Genomic DNA, 21,055 nt, shown 5'->3' with positions numbered 1-21,055 from the left:
GAAAATAATAATTAAGATACACTCACACATAACCTAATCAGAATATGAGGAAAATAGTTTAGTTTTTTTTTTTGGTCGCACCACATGACAATTTTAGATAAATGTACATTTTTTTTCATTCTTTTCAACTTTTCTTGAAGTTGACGTGTGATTTTTAACATGGACAAGCCTCGGCAAGAACAGACAGAATCTGTGAGAGTCTGACGGACCTCAACACCTCCATAAATTTCGCCAGATTAGACACACAAACCTGTATCACCCGCTGCAACGTGACCACCTGCCAAACTCGGCTGTTACTCTACTATTAACTTTATCCATTATGACAGGATGCAACGAGCTGGATAAAAAAATACCTAGGTTTATTTTTCATGAACTTGGACAGACAGCCTGGAACCAAAGGACTGTGGTCGAACAGCAGTGTGTTTGTTTCTTGAGTTTGTGTTGCATGCAGATCATTTGTCATTTTAAGCCAACTCAAAGTTGGCTGTGTTTATCAGATATCAGATGTAAGGCAGATAGTGTCTGTGAGGAACGTGATCCCTGATGTACACAGTGAAGCTCCAGTAATAGAAGGGAATTCAATGCATTTGGAACGAGCTTGGATGTCCATCCATAATTTGGCCGGAGCATCACCTTCAGAAGGATTTAGCGCTCTTATTACAGCACACAGTAGTAAACTCAATCCTATCAGTCATTAACACTCCCCTAAATACCCACTGTAACATACACAATCATTATCAGGTTAAGGAGAATGAACTTGTGAACCTCCATTCCTAGCTAGGACTCCCATCAACCAATAGGAATTTTAAAAGATCTCAAATACCAAAATATCTACCATTCCTGATTAAAGCATTGGGATTTTGTGGACCTTCATCAAATACTAGATATACTTGATGAGGGTCCACAAACTCCCAATGATTCGTCTAGATATATTTGCATGTAAACCATGATGAAAGCTTTTATTCCATAAAGTGACCTTCATATAATTGTGAGGTATTTTTATTTTTGTATGTGACACCCAACAGATGTCAAGTCTTATTTGGGCCAGTCATATGAATTCTACAGATGAAACACAAATACATTGTTTGTGGAAGTCAACACTGGTAAAAAGTAAAAATTAAACATGCTTTGGAACAAATTTGATTAATATACTCCCTCCCCCCTCCACACCTGCTGATGTAATTTTGAAACCTTCAGATAAAGTCAGCGTTTGAAGCACTGAATGAATTTAAACAAGTCATTTTTTTTCCTTCAAATAAAATGATTTGAGTCACCAGGATGAAATCGAAATCCCCACTACTGGTAAAAGACCAAATCTTCAGCCCAAATGATAGGTGTGTCACTTCTAATGTTAAGAATCTGAAATATTTTATCCAATAGCTATTTACCAATCATTTTAACCCTCCTAAACCAAGGACAGCTTAGATGTCCTTCTAAGTCCTCAAAAGTAAAATCCATGTTTCCACCAAATAAACCATCTACAGCAATGAGGTCAAACCACTGCCTTACTTCTTACATTAAGGTTTCCTTAATAAAATCTCTTAAAGAGTTTTGCAAATCACTAAAACTCCTAGCTATGAACTAAAGACAACTAACTAGATTATGAGGACTCCTATAGGCAAAATAAAAATCTTTGTGAATAAGGTCCTTAGGTGTTTGTAATAGTATGCAACTAGAGTAATCGTTCAGGTTTTACTCATCATCAAGAGTCGACTCCAAAGGTTCGAATCAGGAGTGTTGACTGTCAATTCCCAGCACTTCAGAATCAAATAATCCATTTTTTTTTACATCGACTTCCCACCATTTGGATTTTGCAACATCTCTTTCACTCAATGTAAAAATCAAAAGAAGTTTAACGTGGTTGCCTAAAGTTTTATCTCCAGATCAGCTCATTGACATTCTGAGCTCTTTATCACCAACATGTAAGAATATCATATTAATATAATTAAACTCATGGCCCAAAAAGTTGTTAAACGTTCTCAGTTCACTCACTATGGGCAGGTGCGGCAAAAAAAAGTCACTTTTGGAAGGTGTTTGTGAACATAAAGCCAAAACAACAGGAACTATGGGTAGGGTGTGTCTGTTCAGGCAGATGAGTCGTTATATTTAGTTTTTTTTTTACGCAATCAATGCAATAGAGCACATTTCCTTTGTGGGCGGGATGCCACACACACCACTCTTAGAGCCACGGTCAGAGGGTCACGCACACACACATTTTATTAAACAAGATTTTCTTTGCAAAAGCACATTGATGACGTTTTACGATCTGTTTTTTTTTTTTTTTTATGACAATGCATGAAAGTAACTTTTTTTCTTTGCATACACTCTGTAGAAAAGCTGGAATAATTTTTTTTTTTAAAAGAAACACACTCGTAACGCTGATTCAGATTAAACATCCATGTGCACGCATACACAGCGTATACATGTGTATAACTTCAGGCTAGACCTGCACCTAAAGATGCTCTCTCTACATTCCTGGGAAAGCTGAGCGGTTTTGGCTTCAGGGAGGGATATACCGCTGCCAACACGTACATGTCTTCATTAGCACACATGCGCTCGGGGTTTGTGTACTCAACCGTGAGAGAGGGCGAAAAAGTTGAAACAAAAACTCGAGCGCAAGAATTCCAAACGATTCAATGACAAATTGAGGCGAGACGAGGATTAGCTTGGCGATTCACACATTCAATTACCTTGTCAAAAGACACGAGGCTTTAGGGAGGACGTCTTTAGAAAAATGTTCAAATGAACGCAGCACATTTCAATCTGACCCCAAACCACACTGGGCTGTAAACCAACCTCACCCATGAGAGTTCAAGCCCACTTCCTCTAAAACTGACTGCGTTTAAAACTCTCAGGATTTGTTGCGATCTGAGGCTCGGTGTGATTTAAACCTTACCGAGAATCGAAGGGCTAGGAATCTGACGTGTTAAATAAAGCAAGCCCCTACGATCTATCAACGAAGAAAGGAATGGTTGGATGTCTTTGTTTTCATGGCAGTGAGATTCACAAATGTGAAACGTTTTAAAGTTGGACAAACAGACCCCCTGGGGATTTTATGGATACAAAGTGTTGCTTTTAAACCACAACAAAGGCCCATCGGCCATTGGAAGCAATGTAAAACAACTGCACAGAACTGGATTTAGTCACTATGTCTATATTTGTCTCTATGAAAGAAAAAGATTACAATGATTTGATTTCAGGATGTGGAAAAGGACCTGTGTTTGAAAGGGTCAGGGTGGATTCATAATACAACCAGTTCAAATGAATGTTCTTCACATGCTACTTTTAACAAAATGCTCAGAATTTATATAAAATAAGAGCTTGGGGTTGGTTACAAGTCTCTTATGGTCACCCAGGCTGCATTTATTTAATCAAAAATATAATAAAAACAGCAATTATATAAAATAATAATTCAATTTAGCTGTTTTTAGTTGTAATATATGCTGATTTGATGCTATTTGTTGAAAACAATAGCATTCAATTTGGTGTTGTGGAAATGACAAAGTTTAAAAAGAATATTGTGTATATCAATTTTCATTACATTTCATTTACACTCTTAAATATACATAAGTGTCTGAAATTGAGGAAATACCATAATATAGTTTTTGTCAACAAAGAAAAAAACACATCTAAAATGACTCTGTGTTTTAGTTCAGAGGGTCCTGGTGCAATAACAGCATTCTAGTCCACAGTTTTGAAGCAGAAATAAGACAGTCATGACAGGCACATCTGGGAGTGATTGTGCCGCTTTCAGCAGATGTGAAATGACAGTGATTGGTGCCATTAAACTCCTGACCTGGAACATTTTTAGTAATGTGTTCCCAACACAGACACACGCCTCACCCTAAACACCACCAAACAATATTATTACTCACACAAACCACATTTGAGCTGTTTGCATTAGAACTGTCAAACCACAGCTACATCCCTCCTGATACCACCAACAAAGTCAAATAGTTACAAAAACGTTGAAAGAAGGCTACGGAAAAGCTCTTGTTTTGGAATCTCTTTTTAATTAAAATGTAATTTTAATCACCATTACATTTATTTTATTTAGTCCGATTTAAATCTCTTGCATAAGACGTCTGGCCTCTCAAACCCAGCATGCACAAAATTGGCTGGGACATCAAACGTTTTCGGCTCAAACTCATTTGAGTCAGCTCTTGGCATCTTGTGTTGGTTTTTTTTTCCCTCTTCCTCATGGTCGGGGTACGACCTCGTAACCATGGTGAAGGGCGGCTAATATCAATGCAAATGGATTCTCTGCTAGCAGGAATTCAGCCGGACCGGAGGAACCCCGAGTGCCACTCCAGAGGAGGAATTCGGATTCCCACAGAAACCAAAAAGTATCAAACCTGACAAGAAAGAGCAGTTCATCCAGCATCTGTGATTGAAATCTAGGTGAAATTTCAGAGAGAAACTTTAGTTCCCTTGTCAAAAATGCAGCATTTTCATTGTTAATTATTGTTTGTGCTAATCTAAAGAGCTTTTCTTAATCACGTATTACCATGCTACGCTAATAGGCTAGGCTATTAGCTTGCTAACTTATGATTTCTAAAAGGTAAAACAACAAAACGGAAATGCTAAGTTCATAGAAACATACTCCCTTTATTCTTGATGCTTTTGAAAAATGAATCCACCATTTTAAACAAAAGTTTACATTTGACTCTAAATTGTCATGCGGTGTAACCAAGTAAAATAAATCCTTGCTGAATAAAAGTATTAACTTCTTTCTTTCAAACATGAAAACCTTGCAGACTTTTTAACAGCAGTGCATATAACCCATAGAAATCACAGAAATCTATTTGGTGTGGAAATTACGCCCCAATTTTAAACAAAAGAATAAATAAAATAAAATATTCATTTTCACAATAAATATTAAAAATGTGAACTTATTTTAAATTACTTTATTTATATGTTTAGTATGTTTAATACCATAATGATAATGTTAAACACAAATAAATAAATAAATAAATAAATAGAAAAATAAAGTGCCTGAAGTTGAGGAAAACACTTATATCTACAAACACAAGAAAATCTAAACTACATCTAAAATTATTCTAAAATAAAAGTTCTATTCATGTTAGTTTTGACTCATCAAATCTATATTTTTATCAAGTATATCTATAATAATAAATAAAGTATATGATGAATTATTCATTCATAAATTATGTTTTGAGGGGTTGCACCACATGACATTTTACAATCTGAATTAATATAGTCATAAAATGGAGACCTGTTGACTTTGACAGTCACCGGGTCTTCAGGTATTTTTTCCATTTCATGTTTCATGTTTTTTCTCTCTCTGCATGTTTCTGCACATTGGTTGCACCACATGACTTTGATTTGGCAAATACAGCAAAATCTAATTTCTCCAAAATCATGTTCCACACAGCTCTAAATGAAACATCAAACATCTCCTTACTGGTTTCAATTTCCTGTTTTTCCTTCAGTGAGGACAGAAACATAGCTCAACTGTGGAAACTTGTCACATCTTCTCTGAACAGAAGGACGTTGAGCGTGTCAGAGAACATGGAAAAGGTTTCTTAGGCAAGACATAACCCCATTCAAAGTCTGTGAAAGAGGTCCTCAGTGTCACATCCAAAGCGGTCTCATGGGGTCTGTCCTTCCCTCTCTTCCTGTGGTGGGATAGAGTTGTGTAATGGCTGTGAGAACCATCTCTATGGGGCTTGTTTCCACCCACACATGTATAAAGAGATTATTCTGACCCTTATCCCACATACACGCCATTCCCGACAATGATGCTGTTTTATACCACACTAGCACATCCAATTACACTACAGGACTTGTTCATGCTACTCTGTCATTTATCTTGTTCATCTATAATCAAATAACCCAGCAGAACAGTATGTGGGCATGTCGAAGACCGCATTTTGCTGCTGTGCGCCTGTCTTGTGGGTTTATAAATCTAAATCTATGAACGACAGGAATCTTGAATGTCAATACAGATGTTTTTTGTCCAGTGGACTTCAGGTTGTAAAACTCTTGTTTAAAGGGTCGGCCAATGATAATAAGAGTTCTTCTCTTAAGAGGCATTTCTCAAAGACAAAACGAAAAAGGAGATTTCCATGTCCCTGTCCATCACTTATGAACTGTATTTTGCGTTTGTAGTTAAAAGACACAAATTTGCAAAAACGTTTAGTGTAGTAGGGCTGCATGATTATGACAAAAATCATAATTGTTGATTATTTCCTTAAAATAGTAATTGAGATTATTAATTGTCACAATTTAAATGTAATAATTTATATACCATTGTTTGAAGCAACCGCATACCATATTTTTTAGATGGAAAATAATCGAGCTGAAAACACTAACTGAAAAATAAAATTATTGCTTTTCTAGTATTGAGTCTAAAATATCAACTATACATTGGATTAGTTTCTTCTTGAATTAATATCTAAAATACAATAGGCATGGTAATATAATGTTAAAATTAAAACAATGGAAAAACATTAAGATAACCTGTAGAAAGAAAAAAAACCATCTTTAAAGGTACAGGTTTTTAGGACCTGCCACTAGAGGGTGCACTACCAAAACAATAACAATCGTGTGGTTTGATGACGCTAAGGAGGAGCGTGGAATGATGGGATTTGTTGTCTTCTACCCAACCGCTGACGGCCATCAATCAGACGGAAAGATAAATCATGTATTAACCTGAGTTCAGCGATTTGCGCAAGTAGATTACATACAATGTCAAATGCAAAAGACCCGATCAGACTATGGATCAGACGCATCCTCGCACAGGTCTAGAGACGCGATGCCTCACGTTTGGCGTATATGCCCCATTATACTAACCTTATAATCGCATACACTTTCTGTAAAGATACAAATCAAAACAAACTCACCTCGAAAACTGTTTCGACATACTTATATTTTTCATATTTACGGACTCAGTTTACAGTGGCACTTTCATTTGTACTAATGGACTTCAGCTGTTTTAACACGGAAACCCTCTTGGAAAAGTTGTTTCTTTTTTATTATTATTATTATTATTGTGATTATTATTTCTTGGCGGAAGTGGACTTAACTCAGATAAAACACAGTTAGTCAATTTTAAAATATGTAGTAAGTACAATCCCTAATTTACACCAGTTTATTGGCAGCATAAAACACATCTACATTCTAAAAAAAGTGCTTCGCTATGGGAGCAACCTTTCAGTCCCTGCACCGCATGCAAATAGTGCAAAAGAAACCCAGGATAAAACAAACCTGAAATTAGACTCATATGGAGCGGCAAGACCAAAGAAAGCGAGAGTAAGTTGCACAATAAAAACACCACCACCAGCACTCACACACGCTCCACACACCCTCAAAAACAAAATGAAATGTTTCCATGGCAGAACGCAGTCAGCATGTGGAGCTCATCTGTTTCTGATAAGCTTTAATGGGGAGCTGTGAGGTAATGATGAAGTCATGCTTGTCCGCTGGACAGGTTCAAATAAAAGACTGGTGCTTTCCAAATGGTTTCATACTTAGTCGAGCACTGACACACACACAGAAATATGACTATAGTTTGCAGAGCTTGTCAGGGCAAGAGAAGGTAAAATTACAGTTATAATTTGAGTTTATCTTTACACATGGCTGAATAGCAGATACTCCAAATGCATTACTATATGTATCTGACCTCAGAAAGCATACTGAGCCAGATGAAACTGAGCTGAAGCAAAAAAAACTAAACAAAGAAGTTCACCCTGCCCTGATCATTTGCAATATTCATGCACTCCTTATGAAAAATGTGTGAAGAGAGACAAGTGGACACACCCGCAGAGCGAGTAAATAACAGAGAAAGAATAAAAAGGACTCAAGTTACACAAGACTAAAATGTGTGACACTGATTTTAAATCTTACCAATATTAGCAGAAAATTGTGCATCTATAAATGATTATTATGAATAAACAGTGCTCATAAATGACTGCTGATGTAGTACTCTCAAGTGAAGTGAGTTGAGGCTTGGACCAGGAAACAGCGCTTCTTATGTCACCACTTAACAACCGAATGCTACAGCGAGAATTCAAGTTGTGCCTTCTTCCTTTGCATAAAGTGTTATGCAAATCTTCCCATACAGTGACGCAGACATGTTGGGGGCGTGTTCAAACAAGGCGTTTTAGGAAGGCGTGGACGAGTCTTAACTTTTATAAAGAATATCTCTTTGGGTTTGCGACTTTAATCTTTGCAACTTTAGGGATCTTATTTATTCACAAACAGCTTGTTACACTCCAAAGAGAAAGGAAAACTTGAAATCGCATCATATGACCACTTTAACTCTAGTAACCATGGTTAATTTTTAAAAGGGATATTATCGTTTATTTTACATTTCTTTTTATTTCACAGCATGTATTTGTGAAAATGATTAGGCTACACTTTGTCGAGTGGCAGAAATGATTTTATGGAGGCCATTTTTGTTTGTTTTAATCATCCCCCCTCACAGATGTCATGAAGGACAAAATTAGCTATATAGACTAGAATAACTTTTTGAACCAGGCTGTAAACATGTTTTTTTTTCTGCTGTACAGTTGGGCATTTTAACATGGAGAGTCTATGGGATTGACTTCCTATTACAGCCAGCCTCTAGCGGCCAGTCGATGAAATACAGTTGAAGTCACTTGCTTGATGACTTAGCATAGACATTTGGAGTCAATGGAGACAAGTGAAGTCAATTAGAAGCACGCACTTCCTGGGGGTCGAGTGTACTGCAGAGGCTCAAACTGAACTTGATGACGTAGATGTCACGTGAGCAACCTGTCTGACAATTGTAAGTCTTCTAATAGCTGTGCCAAGAGAAATCTGAATCACCTACCGAATCCTCAAAATGTTTGTTGTACAATTTTGACCCTCATGCCTCCATGTCCCCCCAATAGCCTCATAGACAGTAAAAGATTGCCTGCGAGCTTCTCATCCTGTCCATAACCGGCCGCTAGCCAATGGTGGCGCCCAGGGGTGCTTCATTAAAATATGAAACACTGCCCCCCTGAGAGAGAGCTGGAGGTTGCCATTTGGTGGAAATGTGTAGATTAAAGGCCCCATGACCAGAGGTGGGTAGAGTACCCAAAAACTGTACTCCAGTAAAAGTAAAAGTACTTATAGAAATATTTACTCGAGTAAAAGTAAGAGTATCGGATAAAAAAAAATCTACTCAAGTAGTTAGTTACTAGTTACTTTGGGTCATTTATACTGAGCCTATTCTTATTCAGATAAAATGTATGTAATGTATGTGAGTGTATATAAATAAATAAATAAATAAATAAATAAATATATTTCATCAGCCTTTACTCAAGTCTTCAATGTCACATAATCCTTCAGAAATCATTCCAATTAGGGCTGGGATAAACGATTACTTTTTAGACGATTAATCTAGCGATTATTTTTTCGATGCATCGATTAATCTAACGATTAATTTTTCCGGACCGATTCGATTTCGATTATCTCCCCATTAATTGACTACTAACTAAATCAGAAACACTCGTTGTTTTCAAACGCTTTGCAGAAAAAGGTTTACCAAAACAATGTTACTGTGTTCATCTTTTTCAAGTTTCCTTTGTTGGTAGATGCACTGGGGAGCTGATTATAGCACTTAAAACCTCCAAAAAAGTCCAATTTTTTTTATGATATGTCACCTTTAAAAGGTATTTGTGATGTGTGATTGTGATACACATGATTTATTTTTTCAATAAATTTTAATTTTTGTGTATGTATAAAGATAAATATTAAATTATATATTAATGCATTTTAAATAACAATTACATCTAAATATCTATATGCATATTCAATGTTTTTTTTTATAAAAATTATTTATATGCAATATTGTTTTAATGTAAGTCCATTGACACACACACATATATATATACATATATATATATATATATATATATATATATATATATATTAGAACTTATTTCTATATTTAAAAATATCTTAATACATTTATGAGCATATACTGACAGTGTATGCATTAATGTCTATTTCACCTCTAACCAGTGGCGTAGCCAGGGGAGGGGCCATGGGGGCACTGGCCCCTCTTGAAAACTGATTGGCCCCCCAGTGTGCCCCCACCCTTCTACTTGTCTGTCACTCACAAATTCAAAGTATAATCTTTCAGTTTAGTAAATAACTCATGATTGCGTCGCGATGCTTCTCAACGAGGACCAAGAATAGCGAGCTGCTGTTTTCCAAAGAAAAAAGCACCTATTTTAAATAGCTTATGTTTTTCGATTAGCGAGTTGTTGCAGTGCAAGAAGTGTTTGGTACTAACGTTAACGTCTTTCGGTGTTAGACAGACCAGGTTCGATGACGATGTTAGCTCCTAGAGCAGACCAAGATGCTAATCATTATATTTACTATGCTCCTCTGATGCTGAATGTAAAAGGTGTTTACTGGGTTACGATTTACTTTTTTTTTTTTTTTCGGCCGAACGCGCCGATATAGGCAACAACGCAATTTAAAGCAATGGTTAAAAAAAATAATAATAATAGCAATTCTAATAAAGTCATTATTGAATCATGCAGTCGATTAGCGACTTTTTTCACTCAAGTGAGGTGACGAAACAAATCGTGTAATGTTTATCTAACGCTCCACACTTGAGACTTTTTTTTTTTAAAGTCTATATGGGTGAGACACATGCAAAAACATCGTTTTTTTTACTTGTCAATTTTGAGATTTGGGGCTGTTTGTCTTCAGTAACATGTCTTCTTTTAGACTTGTGGTGAAAAAAAGTCCAAAATACACATATAGGTCTTTATTTTTCTACACCTTTAGTCTATTTGCGTCTGTAGATTCCTAATAAATTCAGTTGCCGTTCTAAATCACCATGGTGCTCCGCGATTGCTGTCTGCACACTGGAAAGCTCTCTCTAGCTCTCTCTCCCTCCCTTCACAGAAGTTATTGATAAAAAGTCATTTGATGACACCCAGAAACATTCTCAAAAAAATCATACATAATTATTTAATGCATTATTAAATAGCAAAATAAATAACTAATACTAAAATAACACTGGACTAATTAAGCTATTCTAAACTGTTTTATAGGATCCACATATTTTACATGTTAAATTAAAGCTACCTTTTTGAACAAGTAGCTTTCCAACAAAGTATGGATATATGATATTTTTAAATCAATATGCTCAAGATTAATTAACCTTGACATAAGTTGATTTTGTTTATAATTCAATGCAAATTTACTGCAACTGCTGCTATGCAAATTGAATGGGATGTGGATAATAAACAAAAACATATAATGGAATTATATTAAATTTATGTTAGTTATATTAATTAATTGTGTATTTATTTCCATAAATTATTAATGTTATTCTGCATTTATATAAATAAGGCTATTATATATATGTTATATAAGGCTATTATAAATAAATTATATTATTATTATTTGTGAGTTCTACACTATTCATACATTGGATTATTTTATTTATTACAGTTTTTCTTTCACTTTTGTAAAGTGAAAATGAATACAAATTGTATTTGATTTTTTTTTATTTTATTTAGAGCAGTGAAAACTGCTATTAAAATATAATAGGGTATCACTGTTTATTACTGATTTTAAAGGTTACTGAACTCTTGAAATGATTTGGATATACAGTTCAAACAACACAAGATTGGCCCCTCTGTATTAATCGTGGCCCCTCTTGTGCCCCCCAGTTGAAAAAATCCTAGAATCGCCCCTGCCTCTAACATCCCATGCATATCCACTGCTGCATCAAGCAATCTATTGAGACTGAACTCGTCTGAGCATACCGGAGTCTCTGTAGAGCCGCAGCAGCTTCATCGCAGCGCAGGAGGGACGCGCTGGAGCTTCAGCAGCAGCTTCAAACGCGTCCCTGTGCTGCGGCTGAAGCCACGCGGGACACCGCACACACTACAAACCCACTGAACACAGCCACAGACAGCCCTGCACAGCCCAACCGAGGCCTGAGGAACACACCGAACACACCGAGCAGAGCGCACAGAATGTCGCTTACCTGTGATGGTCAACGCGTCTGGAGAGATGCGCAAGCTACTTCTTCATTCAGTCCGCGCGCGCGCTCAGTGCAGGGAGGCAGCACGAGCGTTTTGAACTGTTCTTCTTCTAAGTTTTATGGCGGATTATAACCATGATTTATCAGTTGCATATCGCCACCTACTGTATTTTGAACTGTACTTCAGGACAGTTGATTTGAAGAGCTGATCAGCTGATCAGCTGATCGTCACGAGACACCCATGAAGTCTAAAGCCCCTTTCACACTGCCATTCCGGCAAATACAGGGGTAAAGTGTTCCTGTAATTGTTCCCTGGTCGCTAGATTTGGCACTTTCACACTGCCAGTGATGACCCGGTATATGTGCGTGCTTTCACACACAACTCTTGAAGATCCCGTAACGACACGTGACATCAGCGCGTGACGTGTAATGTACGAGTCGACAAAGCTTGGCACGTTATACTTTAACTGAAGCAAGCAAACGATCTCTGCGTCAGCGCGGAAAGTGAGGAACTAACTGATCTCTGCTTCATTACAGTTTGCACATATGTTTTCGTCGCGAATGTTGATCTTCCTTCAAAACAGCCGGTAAAAAAAGTCGCGCGATAACGCGCGTCATCACTTCGATACCGAATTAGATCTGGCTTTTGTTCACACAGCGCTCGTTCCGGATCGATTACCGCAATGTTACTATGTCCCCGACCCGGGTTCGATTCGGTAATCAATTCCGGGACGTGGTTGCTTTCACACAGAAGGCGACCAGGCAATGTTACGGGAATATTGCGGGTCCGACGTGCAGTGTGAAAGGGGCTTATGCGAGACACCGATCTGAGGAAGCGCACTATATGGCAGGAAACCAGCGCTGCTCTGCGTCCGTCGCGTCTGAATGAGGAGCAAAATATTGCAGTCGCCAAACAAATTTTAAGCTAGCGGTCTTTGGGCAAAACTTGTTTAAAAAGAACAATATTTATATTATTTATATAAAAAAATGCTAGATTTTGCATTGATTCTTGAAAACAAAAAGACAGCGCTGAAAACTCCTTTTTATTTGTTCACTTTATCAACTCTGTTTATTCATTGATTAATGATAAACGTTAATAATACATTAATTTGTCTCGCATTTCGATTAAATAATTAATACTGAATACTGTAAATGCCATTTTTGGAATTAAATAATAATAAGTTAATACAATATTACGGTCCATGTAGTAATTTGCCCCACACAGTCATATTGACCATTAACTTGAGAAATGTTGTTGCATTAGACCAACTTGTTTTTGGAATGCTACGAGGCATACTAAATAGATTTAGAATACATTTCACTCAAAAGGTTAATCTAATGCGTATGTCTGCAGACTTTACTAACCTTTTATAAGCAAATGCTTCTGTCTTGTGGACAGAAAATAGTATTACATTACAATACGGAAGCGTGCTTGGTCTTAACGTCGAATGCTGTATTGTGAACTGTGTTTTGCTCATAACTGCATGAGTGTGGAAAAAATAATAAATAAAAGGCTTGTCGGATCCAGAGAATTACAAAAAGGTAAACTGCCCTTCTCGTGAAAACTAGGCCTATCTAATGAAGAAATTATCTCAGGAAGAAATCAGTGCTGTGTCAGAGCTTTTCAGTATTTAACTTTTCTGGTCGATACACTACATGTAAGCAGCGATTTAGATTTGAATGATGACTCAACTGGTGGTTCTTACCAACAAGTGTTATTAAAAGGACAAAATGGGAAGACATATCTGAACAACATATGCTGTTATTGAATCATAATCGTACACAAGCAAAGAAAACATTAAGGGGAAAAAAAAAAACTCCCCACAGTATAAAAAGTTATACTGCCAGCACAGAGCAGCAGTAACAAATAGTGAACTTCACAAACAATAATATAATAGTAGATCTAACCCCAAACACTGGATCCCGTTTGAACATGTATGTTTTATCTGGTATCCAAAATTTGTGTTTTACTGCATTTGGTCTAGCAATCATTCTGTCATCAATCATTCTATCAGATGGAGAAAAGAACAGAAAGCAGGAAACAAAGTGGTAAAATGAGTAAAGTTTATTGAATAATCTTAGTTGCCTATGTTTCAATGCTCAGGCTTTATATATAGCCAGCACAAATCCAACAAGTTGAAGCAATGGAACATTATAGCTTCACAGCATCGTCCTGTGATGTTCAAAACCCTTAAAATGGAGACTTTCTCCTCTTACTTGTGAAAACATATCCATTTAAACCAGACAGTGATAAGACTAAACAATGGGAAAAAAACAATCTAAAATTATTGATCAATGAATAAACCAATGAGTATTAAATGATTATTATAAAAGATTATATGATAAAGAGTAATAAAAAATGGATGATAAATGATGAATGAATGTTTTAAAAAAAAGCAACACACGCTATGAAGATTCCTTAGATTCTTCACCTTTAGGAGTAAAAAGACCATTTTCATTTGGCACAACTCTGCACTGGTCAATCAAGCGACTGTAAATGAAGCCAACTACTGAAAAATTGGCTGAAAATCATAAAATGCAACACATGCATTCTATATCTAGCCCTCTAAGCAAGTTATGTTCTTGAGATGAAGATGTCATCGTAACTAACAAATAAAATAAAATAAAAATCTGAACTACCATACAGTGGTCCCAGAAAGTATTTAGACACTTAAGTCACACTTACGTAAAAATCTGAATTTCATTGTGTTAGATACAACATTGTGCACTCAAAGGGACTCTACGATTATATCTTGAAACCTAACAAAGCTCATTTTGTAAAACGTTTTGGTTGATAAGTGTACTTAAAATAAGGAAGCAGCTATTTGCACGATAGATGCTGTTTACCCTAAGTGCAAAGTTGGGTTGAAACAGTATTTTCTGCTATTTATACTACTTATTGCAAATAGTGGCAAATACTCAGTACTCTGGTACATTATAAAACACTATGCAGTAATAACATATTGATTGTAAATTATAATTTTAAGTCAAATTATTAAACGGATGCTGACTTATTGGGACAATAAAGCAGCTCCCTACACCAACCCTAACCCTAACTGTTACGAGGAGTCAGAGACGTTTGGATCCATTTGCAGTATATTTAATAAGAGAATGGTCAGATAGGCAGTAATCAGAGAACAGCGTCAAGTATGTCAAGGGATTTCCAAAATCAGAAACAGTAACAGACAGAGGTCGGGGCAGGCAGCAGAGAATCACAGTCGGTATAGTAAGACATGGAAAGAACAAACTCTAGGGAAAGTCCAAACACAGTATATATAGGGGAGTGGTAATGGGGAACACCTAGCGGTAATTAGCACAGGATTATGGGAAATGGAGTAGGGAATGGAAATGGACACCAAATACAAGAGTCCTGAGTGGAGTGCCCTCTACTGGAGTTCATGGGCACTGATAATCGTAACACTACCTGATATTTCAAAATGAAATGGAAATGCCTTTCTGATGTAATATGAGATGTGAAAAGGGCCAAGAATGAGATTGGCAAGAGGTGAATTCGAACTCGGGTCGATTGCGTCAAATAGTCTGTGCTATGTATTTTACCACTTACGCCACTGATGCTGTTATTTGACAGCCATCTTTTGTTGTGTTGACTATCCCAAGCATATCTTAGTGGGTGGAGTTAGTGTAAATAGCTTCTGCCAACAAGGCGAGACATTTGCACTTAGTGTAAATAGACAGTCCAATAAAATAAAGGGCACTTTTTTATATTATTAGCTTTGTTTAAAGAGTGCAAGTACTTTTTGGGGGCCACTGTAGATCTCGTAGTGAATTGAAATGACTCATCCTGTTTTTTTTACATCACAGAGAGACACTGAATTAGTATACAGCACAAATCCAGCATAGAGGGGTTCAGTGAATGTGGTGTTGAATGTGTGTAAGTGTCTGAGTGTGTTTTTGTCAGAGATGCTGTAGAAGGACAGAATCCCGGCCGGCTCGTCCAGATACACACCAAATTTGTTTAAGGGAGGTGCTGGGGGAGGAATGTGTGTTCCCATATTATCATGCCAGGCAATCAGTTTCTCCCCGAAACAGCTCAGAATCCAGGATTTGTGATTGGCTCCAAACCTGCTTTCAAAACCTTCTCCTTTCCTGCCGATTCCTTCATAAGACACGACCATATCACCCAACCCGCTCCATTCAGCCTCCCAGTAACAGCGTCCAGACAGACGCTCCTTACACAGAACCTGCGGAAGGCCGTCAAATCTCTCTGGATTATCAGGATATATCATTGGATCTGGATTACATATCAACTTCTTGTTGCTCTCTACAACAGCGAGACGATTGTGTACTGTGTTTTGATCCAGTGTGAGATCACAGAAATCTGCACACAAACAAAAAAGAGAACACATTTAAGACCACAAACTATGTTTAAGAATCAACTTGGTCAAACTGGACTTTTAGTTCCCACAAAAACATTTTTGACCACATGTATACAGTAAACCTAAATCTTATTCTAGTCTTCTGTAAAAGGGTGTCCTGTAAAAAACAAAACGTATGTGTAGACCTACATTTTAGGAGCTCTTCTCTACTCATGTTCTCTCCACTGTGTTCCATGATCCTGACTGTAAATAAAAAGAAAAGCATGTGTCATGTTCTGTTTATTGCACTCACCAGTAATGTTGTAGAAAAAAAACACAAACAAATTCTAGAACAGTAAATAATAAAGCGGATAGTTCACACAAAAAAGAAAATTCTGTTATTAATTATTCACCATCATGTCGTTCCAAAGCTGTATGACCTTTAGCTTCAGAACACAAATTAAAATATTGTTGATGAAATCCGAGAGCTTTCTGAACCTGCGTAGACAGCAACCTAAACTACTACATTCATGGCCAAGAAAGGTACAGTAGTAAGGACATTGTTATAATAGTCCATGTGGCATCAGTGGGTAACACTTTAGAATAATCCTGCAGTTTTTTTTTACTCGTGAACGAGTCAGTCTATTGTTCGTTATCTGGCTCGGCTCGGTGTTCATCTTCAGTTCTCTCTTCACAGCAGTTCAGTCAGTGTACTGTTTGAATAAATGAATTACTCCGGGATATTGGTTTGTTTAAACTCAGAGGGAGTGTCAGCCACATTAAAAAAGTTAACAGTTTAAGTCATTTGTGGATTAATGCGTATTGGAGAAGCGAACCATTTCAAATGATTCAGTTTGATTTGGTGAACTGGTTCAAGAAGATCCGGTTACATCGAATGATTCGTTCTCAAACCAGATATCACTAAACTGCTTTGTTTTGAACTGTTTTACAACAGACACGGATGAGAAGACAATGTTGAATAAAGTCGTAGTTTTTGATATTTTTTGGACCAAAATGTATTTTTGATGCTTCAAAAAATTTTAACTGACCCTCTGATGTCACATGGACTATTTGATGATGTTTTTCTTACCTTTCTGGACATGGACAGTATACCGTACACACAGCTTCAATGGAGGGACTGAGAGCTCTCGGACTAAATCTAAAATATCTTAAACTGTGTTCTGAAGATAAAAGGAGGTCTTACATGTTTGGAACAACATGAGGGTGAGTCATTAATGACATCATTTTCATTTTTGGGTGAACTAACCCTTTAATGAGGACCATGACATATGCTTGATGCTTCTGATACTGTACATGAGCTGGCGTTCAGACAAAGAACTTGGATGCACTGCACCTAGTTTAGGAATGAACACGCATGCATTGTGCTACTCTCATGGATGTTCATCGAACACTAACATGCAAGAGAAGAAATTGTTGAATAAAGTCATTATTTTTGTTTTCTTTGAGCACAAAAACTATTCTCATAAATTTCTAATTATGGACAAAATACAGATGTCCGACATTTACTGGTCAAAATCCTCATTAATTGAGCTTGATTTTGGGGAATTGTTATTAATGTAATGATGATGCCAAATATAATGACAGTGTTTATAAAAAAATTATAGGGTTTTTCACATTTCCTGAAAAGTAAAGAGTTTGGAGATACATATAAGGTTTCCGTCCAACAGCGACAAGATATAAGATTTAAAAATTACCTCAACTTCTCTGGTTAGCAGCTTCACTCCTGAATCCTAAAGTTATTGTTACTTGGGTTCAGTTCCTTTAGACTGTAGTTTAATGTTTGTAGAGCTGAAACAACACAAATGAGTGAACTTACAAGTGCACAGTCTAAATATACAACTCTTCAAGATTACGTAATTGACCTGTAAGTACGTATACACCACACCCCTTGGTTACTTATGCTTTACGAAAACATTACTTTAGAATCGAGCAAAGCTTTCAGTGAGCAGTGTAACTTTCAATAAAATGTTCACATAAAGTGGTACAGATATGTTTGATATTGTTATTACTTGGGCTAAAATCTGCAGTAACATGATTGAAAACTGAAACCTAAAAAAAAAAAAAACAGCATACAATATCATGATCATAGGTAAATAACAGTAGTATCTTTAACATATGCAATTTCTCTATATACACTGTTGGTAAAAATGTGATGAAAATAAATACAAAAGGTGCAACAACATATCCCCTCAGGTTTATAGGTTTACGAGATTTAAAAATTACCTCAGACTTACCAGTTGGCATTTAGTCAAAGATCAGAGTTTGAAGAATGACTGACCTTTATCACAGCACCACACCCATTAGTTACACATGCTTTGCAAAACCTTGAATAAGAATCAAACTGAGCTCCAAGTAAGCAGTGTGACTTTCAGTGAGACGGGTTAATTAATGAATCAGAGCTTGTAAATCTTCATCCATCTGTAAAATTCACTGGATTTGTGTGTGTATTTTAAGACTTTTCTGGCAGTGCTCTACTCTTCAGCCAATCAGATGCCAGCTTATTGACATGTCTTCATTTCATTTCCTTCCACTGTAGAGAAGGGAAGCCAAAATGTCACAAGATCCCAGCTATGGAAGGTGGATGGGGCCAAAACATTTTAAACGTAATGTGAAATTTGGCCAAGTTAACCTGCTCTGTTCGTCCACATTAACACAGCAATTTAGAGTGATTTTCTTTTCTTTTCTGTTTCTTTTTGGATGTTTAGGAATGCACATTCTGGCCATGTTAAGGTGTCAGTTTTTGACACATTTCTTTAGTATATGTAAAGATGTACAGTTGTTTGTACCAACTTGTACCAAGTTAAGATGACAAATTTGAAAGTGTCTCTGAATGTATATCTTTTAATCTTTTATGTCATATTTAAAAGGATATTTTTATAAGCTTTTTTTCTACATTTCTAAATAAAACAAATGGAATAAGAAAAAAAAGATACCAATGGAATAAAATCAGTCTTAACAAAATTCATTTGCACTACAGAGGTGGCATAAAAGAACACAAAAGTGGCATATAAGTGTTTATAGACATTTAAGGAGGCTCAGAGGTGGCATGAGTGCATAAATTCATAAATGCATGTTGAGAATTAGAAATATTCTCTGATTTAAATAACAGAAATGATACTTTAAAAATGAAACTAGGTGGAAGCAAATCACTGATTTTATCACTGAATCATTCATTCAGTTGATTCAATTACATAGCACTTTTTAATAGATTAACAGCACACATTTGTATTCAGCCACGTCTGCGCCTGTTAATTTATATTCAAAGTAATCCGCTAAACAGCATCCATAGGGCTTATAGTCAGAAAGTGTGCTTATTAGAAGAAAAGTGATATACTTACATGCAATATTTCTTTAGACAGAATGATAATTTCTATTCATTTTCCACAGAATTGTCATCTGATGAGCATTAGCCGCTTCCAGTGCTGTCTGCCTGTTTCTCTGCCGCAGTCGATGATTCAGAGGAAGGTCATTTCCTGCACGTCTCACTCATCTCATATTACATGCTCATAATGCCCTGCCTCTTCCTACGACCAAGTTACTTTCGCTTTCTGTCTTTGTATAAAAAATTAAGGGCTAAAATAATGCGAAAATACACATTTATAGCCTATACAAAAAATACCACTTAGAACTGACTGTTAAAGTAAGATAGTGTCTCCACCAATCACAATATATATCAGATAAGTGATTACATATCAAGCTACAGTAATTAAAAAATTCAATAAGTTTGGGGGGGTTAATACTGTTATTTAGCAAGGATGCTTTAAATTGATCAAAAGTGATAAGGACATTTATAATGTTACAAAAGATTTCTATTTCAGATCAATGTTGTTCTTCTGAACTTTCTATTCTTCAAAGTAAGCTGAAAACATGATAATATTATTAATAACATGTTTTTAGAAGCAAATCACCATATAGAATGATTTCTGAAGGAGCATGTGACTGGAGTAATGATGCTAAAAAATAAGCTTTAAAATCACAAGTATACAGTATATTATATTTTAATATATATTTATATAGAAAACAGTCATTTTAAATAGTATAAATATTAAACAATTTAACTGTATTTGCTTTGGGTCAAATAAATATAGGCTAGATGAGCAGAAGATACTTAAAAAAACCATTAAAAGTCAACATGTCAACATTGCTGCAACGTGTGCATATAATATACAATTGACACTTCACAAAGTGAAATGTTGCAACTCAACTCACAACAGGGGACAGTTTCAATATTTATGTTTTATTCTCAAATATCATTTAGCAATTTTTTTATTTTATTTGTGCACAGACATGGTCTTCAATAAGTTCAATAAATTGGCTGTATGAAAACGAAGAATAGAAAATGGGAAAACATTTTCAAGTACCAATTTTTAACCTATTTACTTAGGAGAAATACCCAACTATTGAAAGTAGTTCTTTATTAATCCATTAAATTACAATTATGTGATGTTATGGCATGCTTTCAAACCAGGAACATCATTAGGCCTATTTTAGGGGGGCTGAAGCCACCCCAAAATGTTCCTAAGCCCCCCCTAAATGATAAGAACAACAGTCAACAACAATTCGATTTATCAACAACCTTATCCTCATTCATATTTAGACCCAACAAATTATATATATCCAGGTACAAAAATAGCCGAAAAGTCAGAAGTTGGACAGAAGTACAAAGAGTCGTGCTATTAAGATGATGCACCGCAGCATCACGTTGCATTGGTGTGAACTGGCAATTTTCAGAGCG

General features: G+C 36.2%; 2 protein-coding genes across 5 annotated transcripts in view; both read right to left on the bottom strand.

Annotated features, from left to right (window-relative positions):
- Nucleotides 1-12,208, bottom strand: part of add3a (adducin 3 (gamma) a) — an 86,612-nt gene extending 74,404 nt beyond the window's left edge. The window contains exon 1 of the mRNA XM_052590885.1: nt 11,987-12,208. The gene's annotated coding sequence lies outside the window, so the exon portion shown is untranslated. The remainder of the gene's footprint in view (nt 1-11,986) is intronic.
- A 1,822-nt stretch (nt 12,209-14,030) lies between these two features.
- Nucleotides 14,031-19,812, bottom strand: LOC127988264 (stonustoxin subunit alpha-like). 4 transcript variants are annotated; one of them, XM_052590916.1, is made up of 5 exons: nt 19,659-19,812; nt 18,544-18,850; nt 18,015-18,108; nt 16,510-16,563; nt 14,031-16,322 (listed from the first exon to the last, which is right to left on the bottom strand). In XM_052590916.1, the coding sequence occupies exons 4-5, from the start codon at nt 16,553-16,555 to the stop codon at nt 15,781-15,783; spliced, it is 588 nt and encodes a 195-aa protein (XP_052446876.1). In that variant the 5' UTR covers nt 16,556-16,563; nt 18,015-18,108; nt 18,544-18,850; nt 19,659-19,812; the 3' UTR covers nt 14,031-15,780. The 4 variants fall into 4 exon arrangements, with proteins under 4 accessions (XP_052446876.1, XP_052446875.1, XP_052446877.1 ...); XM_052590915.1 differs by having other exon boundaries at nt 18,555-18,850; XM_052590917.1 differs by having other exon boundaries at nt 18,599-18,850.
- Nucleotides 19,813-21,055: the final 1,243 nt, after the last annotated feature.

The sequence above is a fragment of the Carassius gibelio genome, chromosome B22, assembly GCF_023724105.1.
Source record: "Carassius gibelio isolate Cgi1373 ecotype wild population from Czech Republic chromosome B22, carGib1.2-hapl.c, whole genome shotgun sequence".
NCBI lineage: Eukaryota > Metazoa > Chordata > Actinopteri > Cypriniformes > Cyprinidae > Carassius > Carassius gibelio.
The sequence above is the reverse complement of the archived record's forward strand: the minus strand, read 5'-3'. Positions and strand labels throughout refer to the sequence as shown.

Excerpts from the sequence above, each read along its gene's own strand:
- LOC127988264 (XM_052590916.1), bottom strand. The coding sequence starts at position 16,555 with ATGGAACACAGTGGAGAGAACATGAGTAGAGAAGAGCTCCTAAAAT. Across the intron at positions 16,323-16,509 it reads TAGAGAAGAGCTCCTAAAAT|ATTTCTGTGATCTCACACTG; the intron begins GTAGGTCTACAC and ends GTTTGTGTGCAG.